This window comes from Osmerus mordax, chromosome 8 (genome assembly GCF_038355195.1).
Source record: "Osmerus mordax isolate fOsmMor3 chromosome 8, fOsmMor3.pri, whole genome shotgun sequence".
Lineage (NCBI taxonomy): Eukaryota > Metazoa > Chordata > Actinopteri > Osmeriformes > Osmeridae > Osmerus > Osmerus mordax.
Genome location: NC_090057.1, coordinates 9,900,384 through 9,922,017, shown reverse-complemented (window position 1 = coordinate 9,922,017; position 21,634 = coordinate 9,900,384). Strand labels below are relative to the sequence as shown.

The 21,634-nt window shown below is 50.4% G+C and overlaps 1 protein-coding gene across 1 annotated transcript in view; it reads left to right on the top strand.

Annotated features, from left to right (window-relative positions):
• The window catches only part of LOC136947779 (utrophin-like), a 78,054-nt gene that overhangs the window by 21,512 nt on the left and 34,908 nt on the right, over nucleotides 1-21,634 (top strand). Inside the window, 7 exon segments of the mRNA XM_067241976.1 lie at nucleotides 6,624-6,796; nucleotides 8,544-8,700; nucleotides 14,790-14,919; nucleotides 16,580-16,848; nucleotides 17,011-17,157; nucleotides 18,839-18,917; nucleotides 19,818-19,878. Of these exon segments, the coding sequence (XP_067098077.1) occupies nucleotides 6,624-6,796; nucleotides 8,544-8,700; nucleotides 14,790-14,919; nucleotides 16,580-16,848; nucleotides 17,011-17,157; nucleotides 18,839-18,917; nucleotides 19,818-19,878 (1,016 nt within the window).

Here is a 21,634-nt window from a genome sequence, read left to right as displayed (position 1 = left end):
GAGTGGCCGTCATTAGACACCGGAAGTAAGATTCATGGCCCCAGTATTGGTGGGTGGGATTGACCTCCGCCACATCGTCAGTGATTATCTGAACGACCTCTGACCTCACGTCGCCTGCTTTTGCCTGACGTCGATAGGGTGATGTCAGCCGGGCGCTTAAGGATCCACAGGATTTATCGCTGACTTATTGCTAATTTGGTGTGTTGGTTTTCATTGGTCGATTCTATTCCATGCTTGTTTTCCAGTGCTTGACGTAGTCTGTAACGGAGTCAGCTTGTTTTGATGTCGGGCTGCAGTGCGATGATGGACGGGTTAGATCATCCAGTGAGTGTAGATCTCTGTGTCGCAGCCTGACAGGAGGTTTGTTTTGGCTCAGAGGAAAGGCCTTCAAACGAGACAGCATATAGGGGTTTGGACTGGTTTCATAATGCCAGTCCAACCTATTATGAAAGTGTAGAGATGGACCCCCATACAGCCATCTACTTCTCGGTCTCTCTTTTCATCCATGTTCACACCCTGTTGGTGTGTAGGCTGTTATTTTTGGTCGAGCTTTTGTGAGCAAGACTTGAATAGAGCTAGAGAGTGAAGGAGACAGAGAGGCCGAGAGACAGTGAGAGAGACAGAGAGACAAACTAAGAGAGAGAGTGAGAGCAGTATATTGTGCTCTGCTCATGTCTTTTCTGAGCACCCCCCACCCCCCCCCCCCCACCCCTCCTTCCTGACTTATCCTGATTGGTCAGTAGAGTAACAGCGGGACGTCCTCACACTGATGACATGTAGCACTTCTGATTGGACTGATGGGGAGAAACACACAGCAGAACTGTCAACAGGACACACACACACACTGTCATAGTGGCAGGTTCATGCAGACACTTCCACACACACACACCTGGATGTACTTTCGAAACTCACTTTCTCACATCCACACTGACATGTTCACACAACAATGCTTCACGCACACACACAGACGCACAGACACACAGACACACATACACACTCCCCCAAATGCTTTATTTGGACACACTCAGATCTGAGCTGTAATCAGGCCAGAAGGGCGCTGTCAGACTAACAGGAAGTTGTGCGATAACCCAGGGCACAGGAAGTGACCTCGTTTGAGGTAGACCGGGGAGAAGCTGTGAATTACAGAGGAATGTGTGATTGTGGTGCTGATATCCTGCTGCTGTCATCATCCACTAACATCTTCCTCTCTCTGCTCTCAGTGAGTGAGGTGAGGTGTTTAGAAGCATGTCTTCAACTGATAGAAAATACAAAGTGTACCTTTAAAGTGAGCGCTATTGTAACTTTCTTTCAGGCCAGGTGGATACAATCTGTGTGTGTGTGTGTGTGTGTGTATGTTATACCCATCAGAGACATAGTGTGTATGCGTTTTCTCTCTGTAAGGGATCGTGCTGTGTGTCTGCCCATAGACATGCAGTCTTGCTCCACTCAACCACCCATGCTGACATAATAAACAGCTCTCTCTCTCTCTCTCTCTCTCTGCCTCCCTTCCTCCTCCACATTCCCTCTCTCCCTCACTCAGTCCCTCTCTCAGTAGACTCCTGGAGAATACCTGTCCATGCCTCATTGCCCTTTTCCTAACCTTTGTCAATTGTGTGTGTGTGTGTGTCCTCCTATCCTCCCCTCTCCCTTAGTGGAAAGAAGTGTGACGATAAGCCTATAACCCCTCCCTCCCTCTCTCTCTTTCTCTGGGCCGTAGTTCTCAGGCTTTAAGCAGAGGAGCTCAGATCCTAGATTCCTATTGAAATTCCCCGGCCAGCTCTCCTCTGATCCAGCCTGGGAACAATGGGCAGATGTTCCTCTGCACGCTGAGCCTCACGCTGGCTTCTCCTTCTCCCCTCCTCCTCTCTTCCTCTCCATCTCCTAGCCTCTCGCTGACACTCTCCACTCTGTCCTTCTCTCTGTCCCGCTCTCCGTCTCCCATCTCTTTTCTGTCTCTTGCTCTCTGTCTTTATCGCCCTCTCTCTATTTCTTCCCACTCACCCGCCCACCCACCCTTCTCTCTCTCTCTCTCTCTCCTTCTCTCTCTTTCTGTCTCTCGCTCCCTTTCTCTCTCCCCTCTCTCTTCCTCTGCCAGAGGGTTAACTGCTCCACATTCTTACCTCTGTCATAGTCCTAATCCTCTTAGCTCTAGTAGTGTAGCCTAACTTTTACCTTCAGTTCCTTCCAAATTGGCCCTATTTGGGGTTGTGTGTGTGTGTGTGTGTGCGCGCGTGCGTGTTTCTGGCGCATGGTTTGCCTGTGCGTCTTCCTCTTTCAAAACCCTACTCCCACTCTTGCACTATTCCCAACCCTGGGATAGTGATAATCGTCCGACACAAGCCACCATGAAAGCCTCCAAGCATCTCATTGGAGTTGTTAGCTGCTGGATGTGTGTTGGCTGGCATGTCAGACTTGCAAATCCACAGCCAGTTAATCGACTTTGACTTGTTCCCCTGAAAACACACACAGTGCGCATTTTCATGTTTGCATACGCTGTGCCTCATCAAATGTGCAGTTAAAGAGAAAACTGCATATGTAAATATTGTAATGAGTTAAGCGCACTTCAAAGACTCCTGCTCATGAATATTCTGAATTGTATTATTGCTGGCGTACATCAGATGTGTGTGTCGTTAGTGATGCACACCACATGTCTATCCTTCTGTCAGTGCACGCTATTTGCCCGCTCACACACACGAACACACACACAGAGGCAGGTGCGAGCGCCAACATGTGGTGTCCAAACCTGGATAATCTGACGCAAAAGACCCTGACCTGTTCCTGAGTTCTTTCACAACTTTTACAGGGTCTGAAATGTGCATCTGCTCTCAGGTGTCCCGACTGCTGGTCCACAGACAGGTGATGGTTTGACCGTTATGGGAATTGCACGACTTGGGTTGTGATGTTGACCTTGCACCAGAAGGTCCTTTTCTTCTGACTGACTAGGCACTCCCCTGCTTTTTGGATCTTAAGGTTATCCCCCTTCCCCAACACCCCCACCAATTCACATGAGAGCCACGTGTTTCCATCACTTCTGTGACCGACAGGTAGAATATTCCGGCGGTCTAAAGAGCAACCCCCCCCTGCCTCACACACACTTGTTTCCTCTCGCTCTACACACACACACACACACACACGCCCCACCCTTCTGGCCATGCCAGTGGAGGCCCTCAGGAAGTGGGTGTGTGCCGAGTTAGTTTGGCGAATGGAGCGGGACCTGGAGAGAGAGGGAGGGAGGGAGGGGGGGAGAAAGAGAGAGAGAGAGAGAGAGAGGGAGAGAGAGAGAGAGAGAGAGAGAGAGAGAGAGAGAGAGAGAGAGAGAGAGAGAGAGGAGGAGGGGAAAGGGAGGATGCTGATTAAAATAATAAACAGCTGCTAGAAACCGAGGAGCCACTGGCCAGAGAGTGAGAGAGAAAGAGTGCGGGAGAGGAAGAGAGAAGGATACCAGCTTTACACCATGACAGGAGGTAGAGGACAGGAGTGCGGGAGGAAGAAAAACAAATGTTTCTGACTCCAAAAAGTCCCTGAAACCAACAGGAAAAGGAGAAAAAGTTCTTTTGACTCCGCAAGTGATGCCGCACTCGATACCAGTAGTCTCTGCCGACCTCCGGACCCAGAGGCCAGCGGTTCCGACTCTCTCCCCAGGATCGTGACTCCGAGCGGGGGGGCTTCTCTCTCCATACACGTGGTCTGGAGCTCCAAAGGAAAAAGAGGGGCATTCTTTCACTAAATGGCTCAGTCTAGGTTGTGATTAGAAGGGTGTGAGAGAGGTGGACCAGACTGGGACTTCTCTGTCTCATGCTTGTGGGTGTGTGTGTATGTGACCGAGGAGAGTGTGTCTGCCAGTGAAAGAGGGTGTGTTTGCGGTAACCTTTAGCTTCAGTGAGAGAGGAATGAAGGGGGCACACCATGTGCTTCTTTGTGCTGCCCTCTCTCCCTTAAGCGTAAGTGTGTGTGTGTGTGTGTGTGTGTCTGTGTGAGACAGACTGCCAGACACAGAGTGCTTTTTATCAGAGTAATTGAGAACAAGTACTCGTTCCTGCTCCAGGTTGCAAGGCCGGAGTGTAAACAGTTTCTTTAGTGACCGGCTCAGGAGTGGAGGAAGGGAAGGGGAGGACAGAAAGAAGAAGTTCAAAGAGAGGATTAAACACGTCCAACTCTTTGCTACCTCCTTTTCCAACACCTCTCAACAGGGACTTTTAACTTTACCTTCCAGAGCGACACTCCCAGAAAACCTAGTATCTCCACTCCAGCTTTGGGACTCTTTCCCTGGCTTGCAGAGCTGTACAGGCAGCCTCCTACCTCCAGCCTCCCGGAGCTCCAGACCTGGTCCTGCTCCGACCCCAGCCTGGAGTCATGACAGCAGGCTAACTCTCCCCCTCTCTCGGCCGCGCGCCTCCCCCAAAGAGGATGCTACTGCTATGCAGCCGGACAGGGCGAGCACAAACACTGACACACACACACACAGGCGACGCATCGGGCCAGCGGTGTGCGAGGTGTGTACGTGGCCTGGTCGTAGAGTTCAACCTGGACGTAGCTGCGCTTGGACCGCTGGAGCCACGTCAGGATACGATCCTGTTCCCCGCTTTGAACCTGACCCCTGTGTGGAAAGTGACCGTGACCTCTTGACTTTGGACGGTGACCACTGGAGGACTCGGCCCACCGCGACCCCTCCCTGCCTTTTGACCGCTGCGACCTCAGAGACCATGTAGTGACGACGGGAAGGGGGAGGAGACACATCCAGGACTCCAACATGATTGGCTTGAACTTCAGCGTGCATGAGCTGCTCAGGAAGTTCGAGGAGGTACTGAAAGAGCTGTTGTTTTCTACCGCCTGAAATAGGCTTCAATGTGGTGGTCGGCTGTGGCTCGGCGTTTTAGCATCCATACATACCCACACAGCTGTGTGTGTGCGTCTTTGTGTGCAACGACAATCATGCCGTATAGTTGGATACTTCAGATGTTGTGATGGAGTGGACTCTGTGTGTGTGTGTGTGTCTCTGGCGAGCACGGGTGTACGTTTCCGGTCGACGAGCGCTCTTATTGGCTGTTTATTTTCATCTAGACTAAAGCAATAACTCAAATGAAAGAGGACTCTCATACAGCTCACCTAGGGCACACAGAGATGTGAGTGTGTGAGCATGTGTGTGTGTGTGTGTGTGTGCGTGCATATGTATGCATGCAATTGTAGTACCTCATCGCCTCTTTGCCTAAGGGAGCATGTGAGACAGCGCCTTCCCTCAAAGCAGCCTTTCACTACTCAACACTGGACCAGTATACATGCTAGTGAAACCTGCGAGCGTGTGTGTGTGTGTGTGTGTGTGTGTGTGTCAGCGGCCCTGTGTCTTTTCTCCCGGAAGGAAAAAGTGTTAAGAAGGAGAAGCACTTTGGGAATGAGCTGGAGCACATCCAACTGACTCACTGTCACAGTGTCTCTCTCTCTCTCTCTCTCTCTCTCTCTCTCTCTCTCTCTCTCTCTCTCTCTCTCTCTCTCTCTCTCTCTCTCTCTGTCTCTCTCTCTCTCTCTCTCACTCTCTCTCTCTCTCTCTCTCTCTCTCTCTCTCTCTCTCTCTCACACACACATACTCTTTCTCCTTCACGGAACCTTCTCCTAGAGTAGTTGACAATATTGTCACATGGGGTGCAGTCAACAGTCAGTCTTGCCTCTGCGTGTGTATGGGTGAGTGTGTGAAAGAATGTTTGGGCGTGTTTGTGTGAGTGTATGCGTGTTGATTATACATTTCCTGTTTGTTTGAAGGGAAACTCATGAATTTTGTTCTTCAGTAAACATGTGACTGTGTTGTAATGGCCTGTATTGTGTGTATACTGTAAGCGTATGTGTGTGACAGAGAGAGAGAGAGAGAGAGAGAGACAGAGAGACAGACAGACAGAGACAGGGAAATTGAGAGAGAGAGAGAGAGAGAGAGAGATGAACACTGAAAGTGAGACAAAGATAGAGACAGAGTGAGAGAGGGGGAGAGAGAGAGAGATAGACCTGGCTCAGGGGAAGCCCTGCTCAGAGAGAAGTAGAACAGTTCAAGTTTAAAATCTGGTCTAAAAATACAACATTTGACAGAATCCTCCTACGTCAACACCCCCCCCCCCCCCCCCACACACACACCCCACCCTTCATGGTTTACACTAACCCACACACACACTGGCAAGCCCTGGTGGTCTACACTGGTGGGGGTGGAGAGTGTGGAGGAGGGGTTAGTCTGTGAGACATGCTTTCATAATGAAACCCGCACCCTATGGAAACACACAGAGGCATCCCACTAACAAATACACTCACATACTTGATATGTTGACCCGAATCATGGCCTCAAGGCCCCTCTATGACAACCTCCACACAAATACGCACACAGCGCTACAGGGTGCTGACTCTGAGCGCTACGTACACAATATCTCTCATGCTCTGGAGCTACAGTAATACACAGTCAGCTTGTGTTCCCTCCCTTCATGTGCTGTGCTCAGCCTTGAAGCACAACCTGAAACACTTATCCTACAACTGCTTGTTAATCCTCTCTCTCTCTCTCTCTCTCTCTCTCTCTCTCTCTCTCTCCTATTACCTCTCTCTCTCTCTCTCTCTCTCTCTCTCTCTCTCTCTCTCTCTCTCTCTCTCTGTAGGATATCCAGGCTGAGATCGACGCCCATAATGACATCTATAAGAGTGTGGATGGGAACAAGCCCAAGATGGTGAAGGCTCTGGGCAGTTCTGACGAGGCTGTGTTCCTCCAGCACCGCCTGGATGACATGAACCAGCGCTGGAGCGACCTCAAGGTCAAGTCAGCCAACATCCGGTCAGTACCACACCCCCCGGTTACCGTCCACCAATAGTGTTAGAACCGTGTTTACCTGGAGAACATGTGCTAGTGACTCTCCTCTGAGAACAGACAGCAGAGAATAGGAACATGAGTTCTGGCTCATTACCCTCCTAGCCTCCTTTCTGGCGTGTGCCTGCTTTAGGTGATGAGTCCCTCAAGATGGGAATCATGTCAGGAATGATAGTACGTGCCGGGCAAAGTGGTCTTCTGTGTGTGTGTGTGTGTGTGTGTGCATCTATGCTGTTCCCATGTCCTCTCCACACATTATGCACACACACACTGTTCTTGACCATGTACGACCACACATACACACACACACAGATATATCTCCCTGAAAATCGATCACAGCCATGGTGTAAGGCTGGTCTTAAACACGCACGTTATCCATGCACTCATGTGACTCCCATTCAAGTCCATCATGACAGATCCACAGTGTAATATGTGGCCGTCTGTCCCGGTCGAGCTGACTGTGGGTGTTGGGGGATATTGATGTGGATGTGTGTGTTCGGGCCACCATAGCTCACGCATGGCAGGGCTCCACCACGTGATATAGGGCCCTGGTGAGAGCCGAAGCCCAGCCTCACTTCCCCCGCTGGGTGGGAGCGAACACCAGGGGTCGAGATGGAGAGAGAGATGGAGGGATGTATTTGTGGGGAGAGATGGAGCGATAGAGAGAGAGAGAGAGAGAGAGAGAGAGGGAGAGAGGGGGGGGAGGGAGAGAGGGAGGGAGAGAGGGAGGGAGAGAGGGAGAGGGAGAATGATGAATATAGTTATACGCAGAGGTGGAGCCCTGAGGAGAGACTGAAAGGGTGAAACGAGAGTTGAAGATGTATACAGAAGATATATACAGTATATATACAGTTTATGAGAGAGAGACATAGAGACAGACACAGCGAGAGAGACAGAGGGAGAGATAAGGTGTAGTTGGGGAGAGGGGAACGAGAGATGGAGAGAGTAAGGGTGACACGACCATATGGAGATACTCAAAGAAGGGTGGATCGGAGGGAGGAGGAAGGGAGGGTTGATGAGCCGAGAAGAAAGGAATCACAACTGGGTCATTGGACAGAAGGATGGGTGGAAGAGAGAGAGAGAGACAGAACAGATGAAGAACATTGACATGAGAGAAGAGAGGAAAGCAAGAAGGGAAGAACCAGATGAAGCACACGGAGAGGAGAAGCAGGAGACAGGGTTGAAGGGAGCTGCTGAAGGTGATAGGGGACAGGGTTGAAGTAGGGGGAAGGTAGCTAGGTGATAGCAGACAGGAAATAGGGTTGAAGTACTGTGAGGGGAAGGTAGCTAGGTGATAGCAGACAGGAAATAGGGTTGAAGTACTGTGAGGGGAAGGTAGCTAGGTGATAGCAGACAGGAAATAGGGTTGAAGTACTGTGAGGGGAAGGTAGCTAGGTGATAGCAGACAGGAAATAGGGTTGAAGTACTGTGAGGGGAAGGTAGCTAGGTGATAGCAGACAGGAAAGAGGGTTGAAGAGTCAGCATGGTCAAGTTAACAGGCTGTATTTCCCCTGGATTTCAGTCAGTCACCCTCAGGAGACACCCACTGCTAGGCTGGTAACTGTGGGAGACTGGTACATGATGTTCCCAGGAAATATGGCAAACTAGGGTGTTAAAACAAATCAGTCCAGAAGGAACACCCAACACACACAAACACACTCAGATCCTCTGTGGAGTATTTATTCTCCTTGTGTGTGTGTGTGTGTGACATCAGGGCGCACCTGGAGGCGAGTGCTGAGCGCTGGGTGCGTCTGCTGGGGCTTCTGGAGGAGCTGTGGAGGTGGATCTGCTCCAAGGACCAGGACCTGGCCAAGCAGATGCCCATCGGAGGAGACGTGCCTACTCTGCTGCAGCAGCACAACCACTGTCAGGTCTGTACCGGCACGGTCAGCAGGGCCACAACCACTACTCTAACTGTGGTCAATATGACCACAACCAGGACTCTAACCATGGTCATCAGGACCACAACCAGGACTCTAACCATGGTCAGCAAGACCACAACCACTACTCTAACTGTGGTCAATATGACCACAACCAGGACTCTAACCATGGTCAACGTGACCACAACCACTACTTACCCTACCATTGCAGCATTATACAATCTGCTATGTCACCACACATCGCTTGTTGTCAGAGCAGCAGCCAGACTACAAAATCAGCAGAGTAAACACCAAAAACTGAACCAGCATAGTCACAGTCAGGTCACGTGCCACCCCCAAGCCATGACCATTAGCATTGTTTTCCTCGCATCAGCAGCAATTTGTAGTTACTTATTGCAGACAAACACTTGATGGTTTATGCATTAGAACATGTAATTACCTCTTGGAGGGTTGTGTGTGTGTGTGTGTGTGTGAGAGAGAGCTCCCGGTGGTGTTTACTCTTGCCTGTGTGACTACAGCTGCTGGTCCTGACTCTCTGATGACGTTCTGTGGCCTCCCCCTCCTCCTCCCCCTCCTCCTCCCCCTCCTCTGTTTGCCCTCCAAGGCTGGTTATTTCATTCACTCCAAGGCTTCGGGCGCGTGGACTCGCTCGTTTCCACTCAAGCACACACAACTAGGATGTGAGGAGAGGAGGTTAGAGAGACTGCAGGAGGCTGGATGGGAGACAGGAAGCAGGGGACGCCGTAGCCAGGACCCAAACATCACACTCGTCCCTGTTCGTCCTCTCATTACCCTTACTCACCCCTTCATCCCGCTCTCGGCCCGCTGCCTCTCTGCCTCTGTTCCCCTCTGCCGGCCTCTCTTTAGCGATTCATTTCACTCTTTTCTTCCTTCAACGTTCTCTCCTTCCCTCTGGCGCCCGCTCGCTCGCTCTCACCCTTTTCTTTTTCAATTCTTTTTTCAATTTCCCCTCCAATAAATCGTACTCTTTTTTTCCTCAATTTCTTCTCTGACCAGCTCCCTTCCCATCTCCTCCCTATCTCTCTTCCCTTCACATTTCTTTCTCTTCCCCTTTCTGTCTTCCCTTCTCTCCCCCCCCCCCCCCTCACTCTTCCTCAACCTCCACCCATCTCCCTCACGCTCCCAGGCAGTTAGAGACATGGTGTTATTATGGGATGGAGGAGTTGAAAGTGAAAGGGAGGCCTTCTCATTCTGATTAGAGGTTTATGCGCCCGACCTCTTCTCTGTATCCTTAATAGATTGGCTTTGAGTCGCGTCTGTCCAAACGAGAGAGAGGCACAAAGCACTGAACCTTTCGAACACGCCACGGTTCATTACACACACGCGCACACACTCACACACACACATAGGCATGCATACGCACGTACAGTACGCACACGCACACACCCACATGCAGGCTCACACGCACAAATGTCAGAATGAAGCTAAATACAGAACATTATTATATATTGCATGATGATATACGGAAAATGTCAGCCAGATGTGGGGGTGATTTAGATGGCTGAGATGAAGGGCTGAGGAGCTTCATGAGGGCTTACAGAGATAAAAGAGCTTCACTAAGCCACTTAGAGAAACAGAGAAGGAGCGATAGGGCCGTTGCAGGAAAGCTAGATGACAAAGGAGGGAAAGGTATGAGTAAAGGGGTGGTCTAAATCTGAGAAGAAGGGAAGGAGACAAAGTAAGTGTGATTGAGGTAGAGAAAGAGGGATTAGGATGACAGGGAAAGGACAAGGGCGGAGGTGAGGCGATAGAGAGGAAGGATGAGAGAGGAGAGAAACCGAGCAAAGAACCCATCTGGAAACGTTAAACTTCTGGATAGAAAGGTTGTAACGTCAACGTTTTATTGGATTACATTGTCAGACTGTCACATTCCAAGCGAAATTCGATATTTCTATCGAATGCAGTTACTTGTTTACGGATTTATGACAGAAAGTCTTATGGAGGGAAAAAGAGGATTTTTTTGCCCTGTGAAAGGAGTCGTCTGAGGGGCATCGATTGTGTCGGCTGATTTTTGGCATAAGGGGTTTTAATAATCACACATTCCAATTATCCAAAGAAAGACATGCGTTAATGTTACACTTATTAAACTCATCAATCAGCTTAATTCCGTTAACGTTTCTTTCGCGAGGAATGCAGGGAGGGATGGAAAGAAAAAGAATGAGAGCGAGAGAAAGCACTTGTGGCCATATTGAATCACACTCTTTTTCCTTATGTCTCTCAGCAACAGTTGTCTAAATGAGGAGAGTAGTCTTCATTTAAGCAGTAAAACCTTGAAGAGAAACATCAATAATTGAGTATGAGGGAAGCTGTGAATAAAGCTGGATATATTGAAAGTGCTAATATTAGCATTGTGCCAGCAATTTACAAGTTTAAAGAAGGTTTAATCAACTCTTTCATTTGGGCATGTTTTAGCTGCCTGAATCTTGTTCTAATGCAAACACAGAAGTAGCTTATGCTAGGCAAATGTAATCATGCAGACCCAAAGTTAGAGCTGATCTAATCAGAATGGCCATGCTAAGCTAGTTTAATCACGCTGTCCAGGTGATTGATTAGCACCATTTATACCTGGATAGGCAGGTCGTAAAGTAATGAGATGGATTAAACTCCTGCATCGGCCATATCTTATCCTTTTCCAGTAAAGTGAGAGAGAGAGAGGTCTTTTGAATGACTTATCGTCGCCTAAAGATTTGTCTCTCCTCGTTTCTCCACATTATGTTTTTATGTCCGAATTGGGCGTCGTGAACAGTAGCCTGTGTCTGGGACTGTGTTGGGTGACTCGATGTTTGTTTAACTTTGCAGTGTCTCGTGTTTCATGGCCCACGGTTTGAAGGAGATTGACGTGAGGCCAGGAGTAGATGAGGTAGATAGATCGAGAAAAATATATTTAGAAATCCAACGGTAGCCTGTGGGGTGGGGACAGGCTCCAACAACTAGCTGTTATTCTTTAGCTGTAGCCCAGACCGAGCTAACGCCAGGCCATTCTGAGATAACAAGCCTGTTAGCTTTGTGTTGCCTCAAGTCTCAATGACTTATGCTTGAGCTACTCCCCTGTGGCATGAAATCTAAATAGTCACAAAAGGCAACAGTTAAAAAAAGCTTTAGCCAAGTCCTTGTCGTCATTCTGCACCCCGCCCCATCCACCCCACACATCTATTTCTTCATTGCTCACGAGGTAAACAAAATGAGTCAGCACCACAATGGTGGATTGTTTTGGAAACCTCAGAGGAGCTGAGGCACGGAAAAGCAGAGCCGTTTAACAGGCGTTTAGTCCTGTTTGAAATGTGGACAGAGAACCAGGTCCCTGAGCTGCTCCCTGTTGCATGAAAGAAAAGAGTACTGTGAGGGTAAAAATGCGTAGGATGAAAAGGAAAATGTGTGGTATATATCAAGAGGGGACGCCAAAGATATGAGTGTGGCCATCCCATATGTAGGCGTATCCCCTTGTCAGTTGAAAAGTAATATGAAAGAAAAGGTTTGGTGGGAGAGGAGGTATGGAAATGGCTCATGGAGATGGACATGGTTGCCAGGTTTGAGACTCTTTCCACACTCTGAGGCACTCAAGCACCAGGAGGTCTGCCTTAGATGTTCTTTTGGGAAGAGCACCGAAAAAGGTGATGAGGGGCGGGGGCAGAGATGAAAGGAGATGGTGAGGGAGAGAGAGGGACTGAGAAAACGGGGGGATGAGAGAGGGGGCTTTTTGTGCATTTGAAAAGCAGTCCTCTGGTTTGTTTTGATGATATCGCACCCTCACATCTGCTCATCTAGACTGGGTACTAGCCGATAAGTCTGTCTGCTGTTACTCCCCACAGACACACACACATACACAGACAGACACACCCACGCACAGTGTGTTCACTCAGAGTCAAGGTCACAACTCACAGCTACAATATTCTCTCCTGTCTTGTCAACTCGAGGCACAGAAAGCTTGGGGCGTTGCTTTTGATGCTTCAGCAGTGTTCATCTGGCCTGCGATGCTGTGCGTTGCCATAGTGACGCTGTGCTGTACCTCCTTCTTAAGTGCATTTCACCGGCAAGGACAAGTCATTGTGACGATGGGCAGATGTAATGAGTCTATTTATAAAGGAAGGTCCATAGTGAACGTGTGTGTGCCATGTGTTTCCTTCCTGTAGTTTTGTCTTTGTTCCCTCTCACTCTCTCTCACTCTCTCTCTCTCTCTCTCTCTCTCTTCTTTATCTGTTACCTCCATTGGTGTCTGTAGTGGATATCTGTTTCTATTCCCATTATCTCTCTCTCTCTGTATCTCTGTTGTTACTCTCTTATTTTCCCTCTCACCTATGAGAGTACCTTGTCCCAAATAGGCAAGGAAGGAATCAATGAAATGAGGCCCATCTCTCGTTACTGAGGGTGATTAAATTAGTGTTGTGGGGGACACTAATTTCCAGTTTCATGGCACATTTCTTTCTGGGCAGGAAAAGGAAGGGAGATTGGTGACAGGGCTGCAGCACTGCGGGTTTGGATCTTTTCTGTCATCCCTGCCTTTTAAAATGAGCCTATTCTGCAGTTCAGGAGCAGGGTCAGGCTGGATGAAGAGGTTTCAAGAGATGATGAAGAAGGCTTTTGTTCTTATTGGAAACCATCTGTATTCTCATTTCAGGTTTCTCTCGGAAATAGAACAATCCCATTGGAGGGCAGGTGAATGGCAGCTTTGTCCTGCCTCACTTCTGTTTCATGCTTGGCTATTTTAAGTTTGAATTTTTCAGTTTGTAAAAGCATCCCTACGTTGATGAATGAGACGGAGCGTGTCGTCAAATCTAATCACAGTCCATCCTGAGTCAGGTCGGCGTCTCCGTGTCGGTTGTCCCCTGTGGTGCTGGGCCTCGCGGGTCCACACTCAGCTCTCTGTCACAAACTCTCTCAATCCGGCTCTCAGTTTTGACCAGTGTAGCGTGAAAATCCCGCATCCCGCACAAAACCTGATCTACATCTGCCTCGTCTTGTCCCGTGTTTCCTGTCCTCAAACCTTGAAACAAAACGCCGCCCCCCAATCAACTCCAGTTCCCCCACCAGTCTCTCCGAAGATCGCCCCCTCACAAACCAATCTCACACTCGAATAATCATTGCACAGGGCCTGTGGACCCGCTGGTACTAAAACCTGAATAATTAGCCCGCTACATGCATCCATGTCTCAGTTTGTCTCCAGCTCTGCCTATATGGTACCGAAGTTTAGACACTGACATCAGGGAGGATGTCCATGTGGACCCCCTAGCTGGATAAGTTTCCTATTATAAAGTGTGTGAATGTGTGTGTGCGTGTGCAAAGAGGGGGGGGGGGGGGTTTACCTTTCAACAAAAAGGGTTAAGAAAAAAGGGGGAGCAGGATTTAAAAAGCAGCCAGGAATCTGAATAGCTGTTGAGCAGTTTTGTTTACACTGATGACGGGCCAAGCAAAGAGACGTCACCTCATCATTTGGTGTGTGTGTGTGTGTGCGTCTGCACGTACATGCCTGTGTGCCGGTGCGTTTTCCTGTCAGCCTGCACGTCTACTGTCACATGTGCAGACTCCACTCCACCCTCAGAGCCCGTCGAGATTGGTTTTGTCTTTTTTTTGGGGAATGAGAGGCGCACTTGATTAAAGTGGAATCTGGTGCGTTTGATTTGTTTGATAAGGACATGCTATTCCTGTGGTTGGTAGCAGTCTGAGCGCGGTAGAAAACAGGTTCACGCAGAGTTCAGGCGCATCCGTGGTTCTGGGAGATGACAGCTCTGAGTCTAGACCCATCTCCCTACCTCCAAACCAGAACCAGCATACATTACTGGTAATTGAGATGGAAATGACCCAATGCCTCCCCATAGACATTAAATGGGCTTTGCTATCAAAGTAAGTGTTCAAAACATAAAAATGCTACTGTTTTGAAACACAATAGAACCCCCAGAGAGAAAACAGAAGAGGAGTGTTCCTGTGAAAAATCCCTACATAAGATGCAGTTGGTTTAGTCTAACAATGGTATAGCATGACTGTCCAAAACCATCCTCTCCTCGCCCTAACCCTTCTCGGAGACATTGACCAATCCCTGCTTTTCTTTCTTCCCCTGTCTCTAGGCCCTGCGGTCAGAGCTGAAGGACCGCGAGCACGTTGTGGTCGGCGCCTTGGACCAGGCACGCATGTTCCTGGCCGATCAGCCCATCGAAGGCCCCGGGGAACCGCGCAAGAACCTCCAGCCCAAAACCGGTGAGTCCAGAACCAGTCCTGAGACACTTCTGTCCTGTACACACACCTCCACAGCCACACCCATGGGTGGAATTCCATAGAATAGAACAACTTTATTGTCCAGCCCAGGTGGACCTGGGTTTCCTCCACAGTGAACAAATAAACAGATGCACATCAGTGGACAACCTAACAACCTCAAGATGAACATGTCATTAAACTGGTGGATTAGCGGGCAGCGTGCGTACCACAGAGCCCAAGGCCTTTCTGCAGCAGCCCGTGTTCGATTCCAGCCCGGGTCATTTACTGCATGTCATCTGCCCTTTCTCTTCCCTGCATTTCCTGTCTCTGTCACTAACCGTCACTATCAAACATAAATGCCCCAAAACTAGTATTTCTTTCTCTCAGATTATATCAATTTAATTAAGAATGTGAATTGCATCGGGAACAAATTACCTAAAGAACACATTTTTTGTGGTCTAAAAACATCTGACTGACCCACGCAGACAGTAAGTACTCATTTTAGATGATACTCCACTGAAGTAATTGGTAAACATTGTTGCATCGTTAAAACGAGGACCTTAACAATGTCACTGAAGAGAATGATGGGTGATTTTTTTTTCCTCAGTGATGTCCTCAGAAACCCTGTGGTTTTCCCACAGTCCATCTGTATGCTGAATATGCACAGGGGCTTCATTAGCAATTCTGTGTATGGGTCTCTGCCTAAGTCCTGATGGAGAGACTGTGGAGTCACTACCACACCAGCTCTCTCTCTCTCTCTCTCTCTCTCTCTCTCTCTCTCTCTCTCTCTCTCTCTCTCTCTCTCTCTCTCTCTCTCTCTCTCTCTCTCTCTCTCTCTCACACACACACACACTGTTCATCCCTCTTTTGCCAAAAAATAAGTTTGAATAATGAATAACCAGCTCTAAGATCACAGGGGTGATCAGAGTTCAGAGTGGAGGATGGAAGGGATGGAGGGATGAAGGGGTGGAGGGCTGGAGGGATGGAAAGATGGATAGACAGAGCCTGGTCTAAGGCCTTGGCTTGGTGTTTGAAGTAATAATCATGAGGGTGCTGAAGCCACAGTCGAGGATTAGAGGCTGTGTGTGTGTGTGTGTGTGCGTGCGTGTGTGTTCTTTATTTCTCTCTGGGACAAATTGTTTACAACTCTCACCAGGCAGTGAACCCAGAGGCCTGTTCTGTCATCATTCACTGTGTTTGTCACTCATCATGATGGTGGAGTACTAACTCTCTTACTGCTGCTGACTGCACGACCAGCCTGTGTGTGTGTGTGTGTGTGTGGGTGTGTGTGTGTGTGTGAAGTTGCACAGGGGTGTGTGTGTGCGTGTGTGTGTGGGGATTGAGCCCTTTGCCCTCCTGTGGAGTCGGCCATTGACATGCATAGTAAATCTGATTTAGGCTGGTGTGCCGACCCAAGCGCACACTACTGGAGCCAGAGCTGGCAGCCTGGCAGCACGCAGCAGGGAGGGGGCTGCTAATCTGCTTTGCTCTGCCCTGCTCTCTCACACACACACACACACACACACACACACTCCTAATGCAAGTCATTCTAATGCTTATTCATCACCCACCCCCTCTCTCCTTCCCTCCCTCCTTTTGACTCCGTCTACACCCCTCCGCTCCCGTCACACTCGTTCTCACTTCCTTCCCCCTCTCCTCCCAGAGGTGACCCCGGAGGAGCGGGCGAGGGGCGTGGCCCGGGCCATCCGCAAGCAGACGGCGGAGGTGGGCGAGCGCTGGGAGCGCCTGCAGGGGCGCGCGGGCGGCTGGCAGCGGCAGGTGGAGCGGGCGCTGGAGCGCCTGCAGGAGCTCCAGAGCAGCATGGACCAGCTGGACCTGAGGCTGGTCCGGGCCGAGGAGGCCAGGACCGCCTGGCAGCCCGTGGGCGACCTGCTCATAGACTCTCTGCAGGACCACATCGAGAAGACCACGGTGAGGGTTAGGGTGGTGGTGGGGGTGGGGGTTAGGGTTGAGATGGGGGGGGTTATACAGGAACATCTGTTGTTATTGGAGCGTTTGTCTGGCAGCACCCAGCTTAAAGCCTGCGTACTCTTATTTGAGAGCCGACATGGCGTGTGTGTGTGTCCCTGCCAGGCCTTTAAGGAGGAGACGGCGCCGCTGCGTCAGGAAGTGCGCGTGGTGAACGAGCTCTCGGCGGAGCTGGTTCCCTTGGACGTCCAGCTGTCCTCCACCGCCTCCAGGCAGCTGGACGACCTGAACATGCGCTGGAAGCTCCTCCAGGTAGGCCTCACCTCACCCGTCCCCGGGGGGGGGGTCACGGCTCCTGGGGTGTCTCCTCGGGGCTTCTCCGGGACCGTGTGAGCCAGCGGCCGTGTTTCTGCCGGGTGTTACGTCGAAATTCTACCCCCTCTCCTAATGGGATTAATGGGGTTTGATACCCCCATCTCCTCTATTGACAGCCACTGCAGCTTCTCTTTCTCTGTATTCCCTCTCTCTCTCTCGCTCTCTTTTTCTCTCTCTCTCTCGCTCGCTCTTTCTCTCTCTCTCACTCTCTCTCGCTCTCACACGCTTTCTCTCTCTTTCTCTTTCTCTCTCTCTCACTCTCTCTCTCACTCTCTCTCTCTTTCTCCATCTGTTTCCCCTTTGTGTCGGGGCTCAGGCATTCATGTCTGTCATCCCTTTCTCTGCTCCGCTCTGACATTTGGAACTCTCGCTCCCTACCTCTCTTTGAGCAACCCCTCCCCCCCTCAGTCTCTCTATCTCTTTCTCTCTCCTTATCTACGCCTCTCTCACTCTCTCTCGGTCTCTCTGTCTTTGTTTCTGTCTCTCCACCCTCCACCTCTGTCTTGCTGTCAGACCTCAGCATTGGGTAGACCCAGTAGGATGCAGAGGAGAGACCCTGGGCATGTCTCCCTCTCAAGTGAAGCTCAGCTCTCCAGGAGAGTTCTGTCACCGTTCGTCAGATTTAGAGTTAGTCAGAACCACACGCTCACTCACTTTGTACTTCCTTCCCCACTCAGACACAACAACCCCCTTGATCTGCCGCGGGACCCACTCTGGGTTCGGATCAGGCCTTGTTTGAGCCCTGAGGGGAAGGGGAGGGGGTTTTGAGGCGGGGAAAAGTGTGTGAGCGTGCATCAGGGTTCGTGAGCGATATTTGTGTGAGCTTCCATCGTCATGGTGTATGTGTGTGTGTGTTTGTGCTGGTTCAAGGTCTTCATGAGGACTGTGTGATGTGTGTCCTTGTCGAGCCCACTGACGTCTTGGATCACAGACACCAGCCCTCAGGGCCTTGTCACAGCTCTGCTGCACTCTGAATACATCGTCAGACATACGTTGTCTGAACACAAGTGGGGGTGTCTGTGTGAGAGAGAAAGCGTGTGTTTGTGTGAGAGAGAAAGTGTGTGTTTGTGTGAGAGAGAAAGTGTGTTTGTGTGAGAAAGTGCGTGTTTGTGTGAGAGAGAAAGAGAGTGTTTTTGTGAGAGAGGATGAGCTTCTTTGTTATATAGACAGAGGGGGAGCTCGTTAGTTAGAGAAAAACAAGGAAACTGTTGCCGGTGGACATTTTGTGTCTGTTTTTCAGGTTTCCTCTATTGGGAACTCCTACTGGTTTTCTGTGTGTTCAGAAAAAACACGTACAGAGATAATGTATTGGGCAGCCATTTTGTGTCAAATAAAATGGGTCTCTCCAGACCAGGGCACAGTAACCTCTAATCAGGAGTAACAGACTCACAGCACAGACACACACACACACATACACACATATTTCTGCTGGATATGAACCTCAGGGTCCCATATCCAGCTACTTGATATTGAGCTGCTAAAGGTGTGTGTGTGTGTTTGTGTGTGTGTGTGTTTGTGTTTTTATTACCTGAGTGCGAGTGAATGCCTGATGGAGACAACAAGGTGTATGATAACTCTGACTGTGTCTCTTGTGTGTCTGTGTGTGTGTGTGTTGCAGGTGGCAGTAGAGGACAGACTGAAGCTGCTGCAGGAAGCTCACCGAGACTTTGGCCCCTCTTCCCAGCACTTCCTCTCCAGTGAGTAGCCAATCACCATGGCGTTTACATACTTGACTGTTTGTTGATGCATGCTGACTTCCGATCCTCGTGTTTCATACAGAAGGTGTAAAGGCTTACTGGCAACCTCACTCAACCCTCCAAATCTCTCAGATCTGTTCTTCTAATTACACACATAAATACACATAAATACACCCCCCCACATACCGCAAGCAAGACGCGTGCAGGCAAGGCCCTTTACTGCTGAATAATTCAGGAAATAATTAAGCCTCTCTCCTGACTGGCTCACTTACTCAGTCTCCTCTCTCAGACTGCCGTGGTCATTAAGCACAAGGGAGGGAGGGAGGGAGGCAGGGAGGGAGGGAGAAAGATAGAGTGCAAGAGGAGGGAATTGGAAAGACTGGACCCGTCGCAGTCTTAGTCGTTTTTTTTCTCTCCGTCCTCCTCATTCTATACTGACGACGGTCTGACACTGGGCCAAGATGGCTGCCTGTCATGTCGAGGTCGTTTCTTAGGGAGACGACTGAAGGCCCGTATGGACCTGAGTTGCCTCACGTCCTCTCACGTGGCAGCCTGTGCGGGATGCTGTGTCAGACGGACGCTTGTCTCCAGCTTTTGGAGAGCCTCACTCCTCCAGCCCTGACACGCACGCACACGCGCAGACGCTTGCTCATGCACGCACGCTCGCACACACAGTACACTCTCTCCCATGGGGGCTGCAAAGGGACAGAGTGATTCGCCCAGGCTGCCCATTCCATTCTGCGGCTATGAGAGGACGTCCACAGCTTAACACCTCCCAGGACCTATTACCCAGTTAATTGCAGTAGCGGTTTATACTGTTAGAGAGAACCCATATATTGTGTTTGGGAGAACCGTTCTGGTTTGGGTCTTCAGATGATTTTTCTCTCTCTCTCTCCCCAGCATCCGTTCAGACCCCCTGGCAGAGGGCAGTGTCTCAGAACAAGGTTCCTTATTACATCAAGTGAGTTACTGGTTACTTCAATGCTATTATGTGCGTTTGTCTCTCTGTATGTCTCTGTGAGTGTGTGTGTGTGATTGTGTGTGTGTGCCCTCTTCTTTATAAACTAACATTCTAACTCCTGGCCCTTTGTCCTACCTGCCATCTCGTCAACAGTTAGTTATGCATTGTAGAGTTCTCTGCCTTTCTCTTTTGCTCTCTCTGTATTTCTCTCTTTCGCTCTCTCCTCACTCTCTTTGACCTCTTTATCTCTCTCCTTTTCTTTGTCTTCACCCCCCCCCTCTCTGTCTCTCTCTCTCTCTCTCTCTAAAATGAGGCCAGATGAGCTGCTTTCGTACCAGGGTGTGTTCAGTAGGTCTAATAAGGGCTCAGCACAGGTGCCTCTCTGCCTCATCTCTCCCCCACTGGCTGTACCACTCAGCGCAGGCAGACAGAACGCTGGGTCGAAACGGAAGGAATGAACGAAGGAATAAGAAAGGTGCTGTTGAGGAGAATGAGGGGAAAGGAAAGGACGGAGAGAAAGACAGAGAGAGAGAGAGAGTGGTAGGGCGGGAAGAGAAGAATAGAAGGCTCAGCTGCGGCGGCACTCAGGGCTGCTCTCAGACCGCCACAAAAGGCCGACCCACACGGGGAGGGAGACGGGGCGTGCGGGAGGGAGGGAGGGAGGGGGAGGCGGGCGAGGGGGAAGGGAGATGGAGAGAGCGATTTGAAGTCAGAGCTCCAGCCTCGGCAACACCTGCAGTGTGTTTAGCCCGGGAGGGTGCGACCGGAGGGGGGGGGGGAGATGAAAGAGGGGCTGCCGACGACGGAGTCAACAACATCTGTCTGTGATCACAGGTGAAGAGCTCGTCTGCAGCCCATCCCCCTGCGCGCACACACACACACTCGCACAGGTATACAACCCCCCCAAAAAACACTGACACAAACACACACGCCCACACGCAGGCACATCTAACACACACACTCCCTCACACTCACTTCTAGCAGCACGGCAGGGAGGAGAGAGCAGGGGGAAGAGAGAGGGAGGGAGAGGCCACAGAGGAGAGCAGGGGGAGGGATTAGCCTGTTGAAAACCTCCAAACTGAAGACTCCTTTCATGTTTCTCCAAAATGGTGTCTGCGGCGATCTGCCAAGCCGCCGCCAATATGTCATTGCTGATAAGCACCCCCAAAATCTCCCCCTACAGTGATCCACCCCCCCCCCCCCCTCTGTGATTAGCGAGCTCCACAGTGGACCACTGGGGGCCTACTGAGGCCTACAAACTGGGGTGACATTGTAGTGACACAGCATTATGGGCTTTGATCACATTCATTTTGCGCCGACACCCAATACCCCCCCCCCTCCCCCCCCTTAGCTCATCTCTCTATTTTTTCCCTTCCTCCCTCGCTCTCCCTTCTTTCTGTTATTACATTAAACCCTGCCACCCTGCCCTGCTGTGCCCCCTCTCTGTGGGGGTGCGTGGTGGGGGAGGGGGGGGATACGATGACACATCAAAGGGCTTCACACGGGGCGCCTTGCCGCCCGGCGGGTCATCACTCCGCCACACTGATGACCCCGGCCATCTTGGCAGGAAGACTCGGGCAGAAGCTTGTCAAGGAAATATATTGGTCTGTCTCCCTGCCAGAGCCAGCTCTCCATCATACTCCCAAGTGTGTGTGTGTGTGTGTGTGTGTGTGTGTATGTGTGTGTGTGTGTGTGTGTGTGTGTGTGTGTGTGTGTGGGGGGGGGGGTGTATGTGCGTGCGTGTGTGCATGTTTGC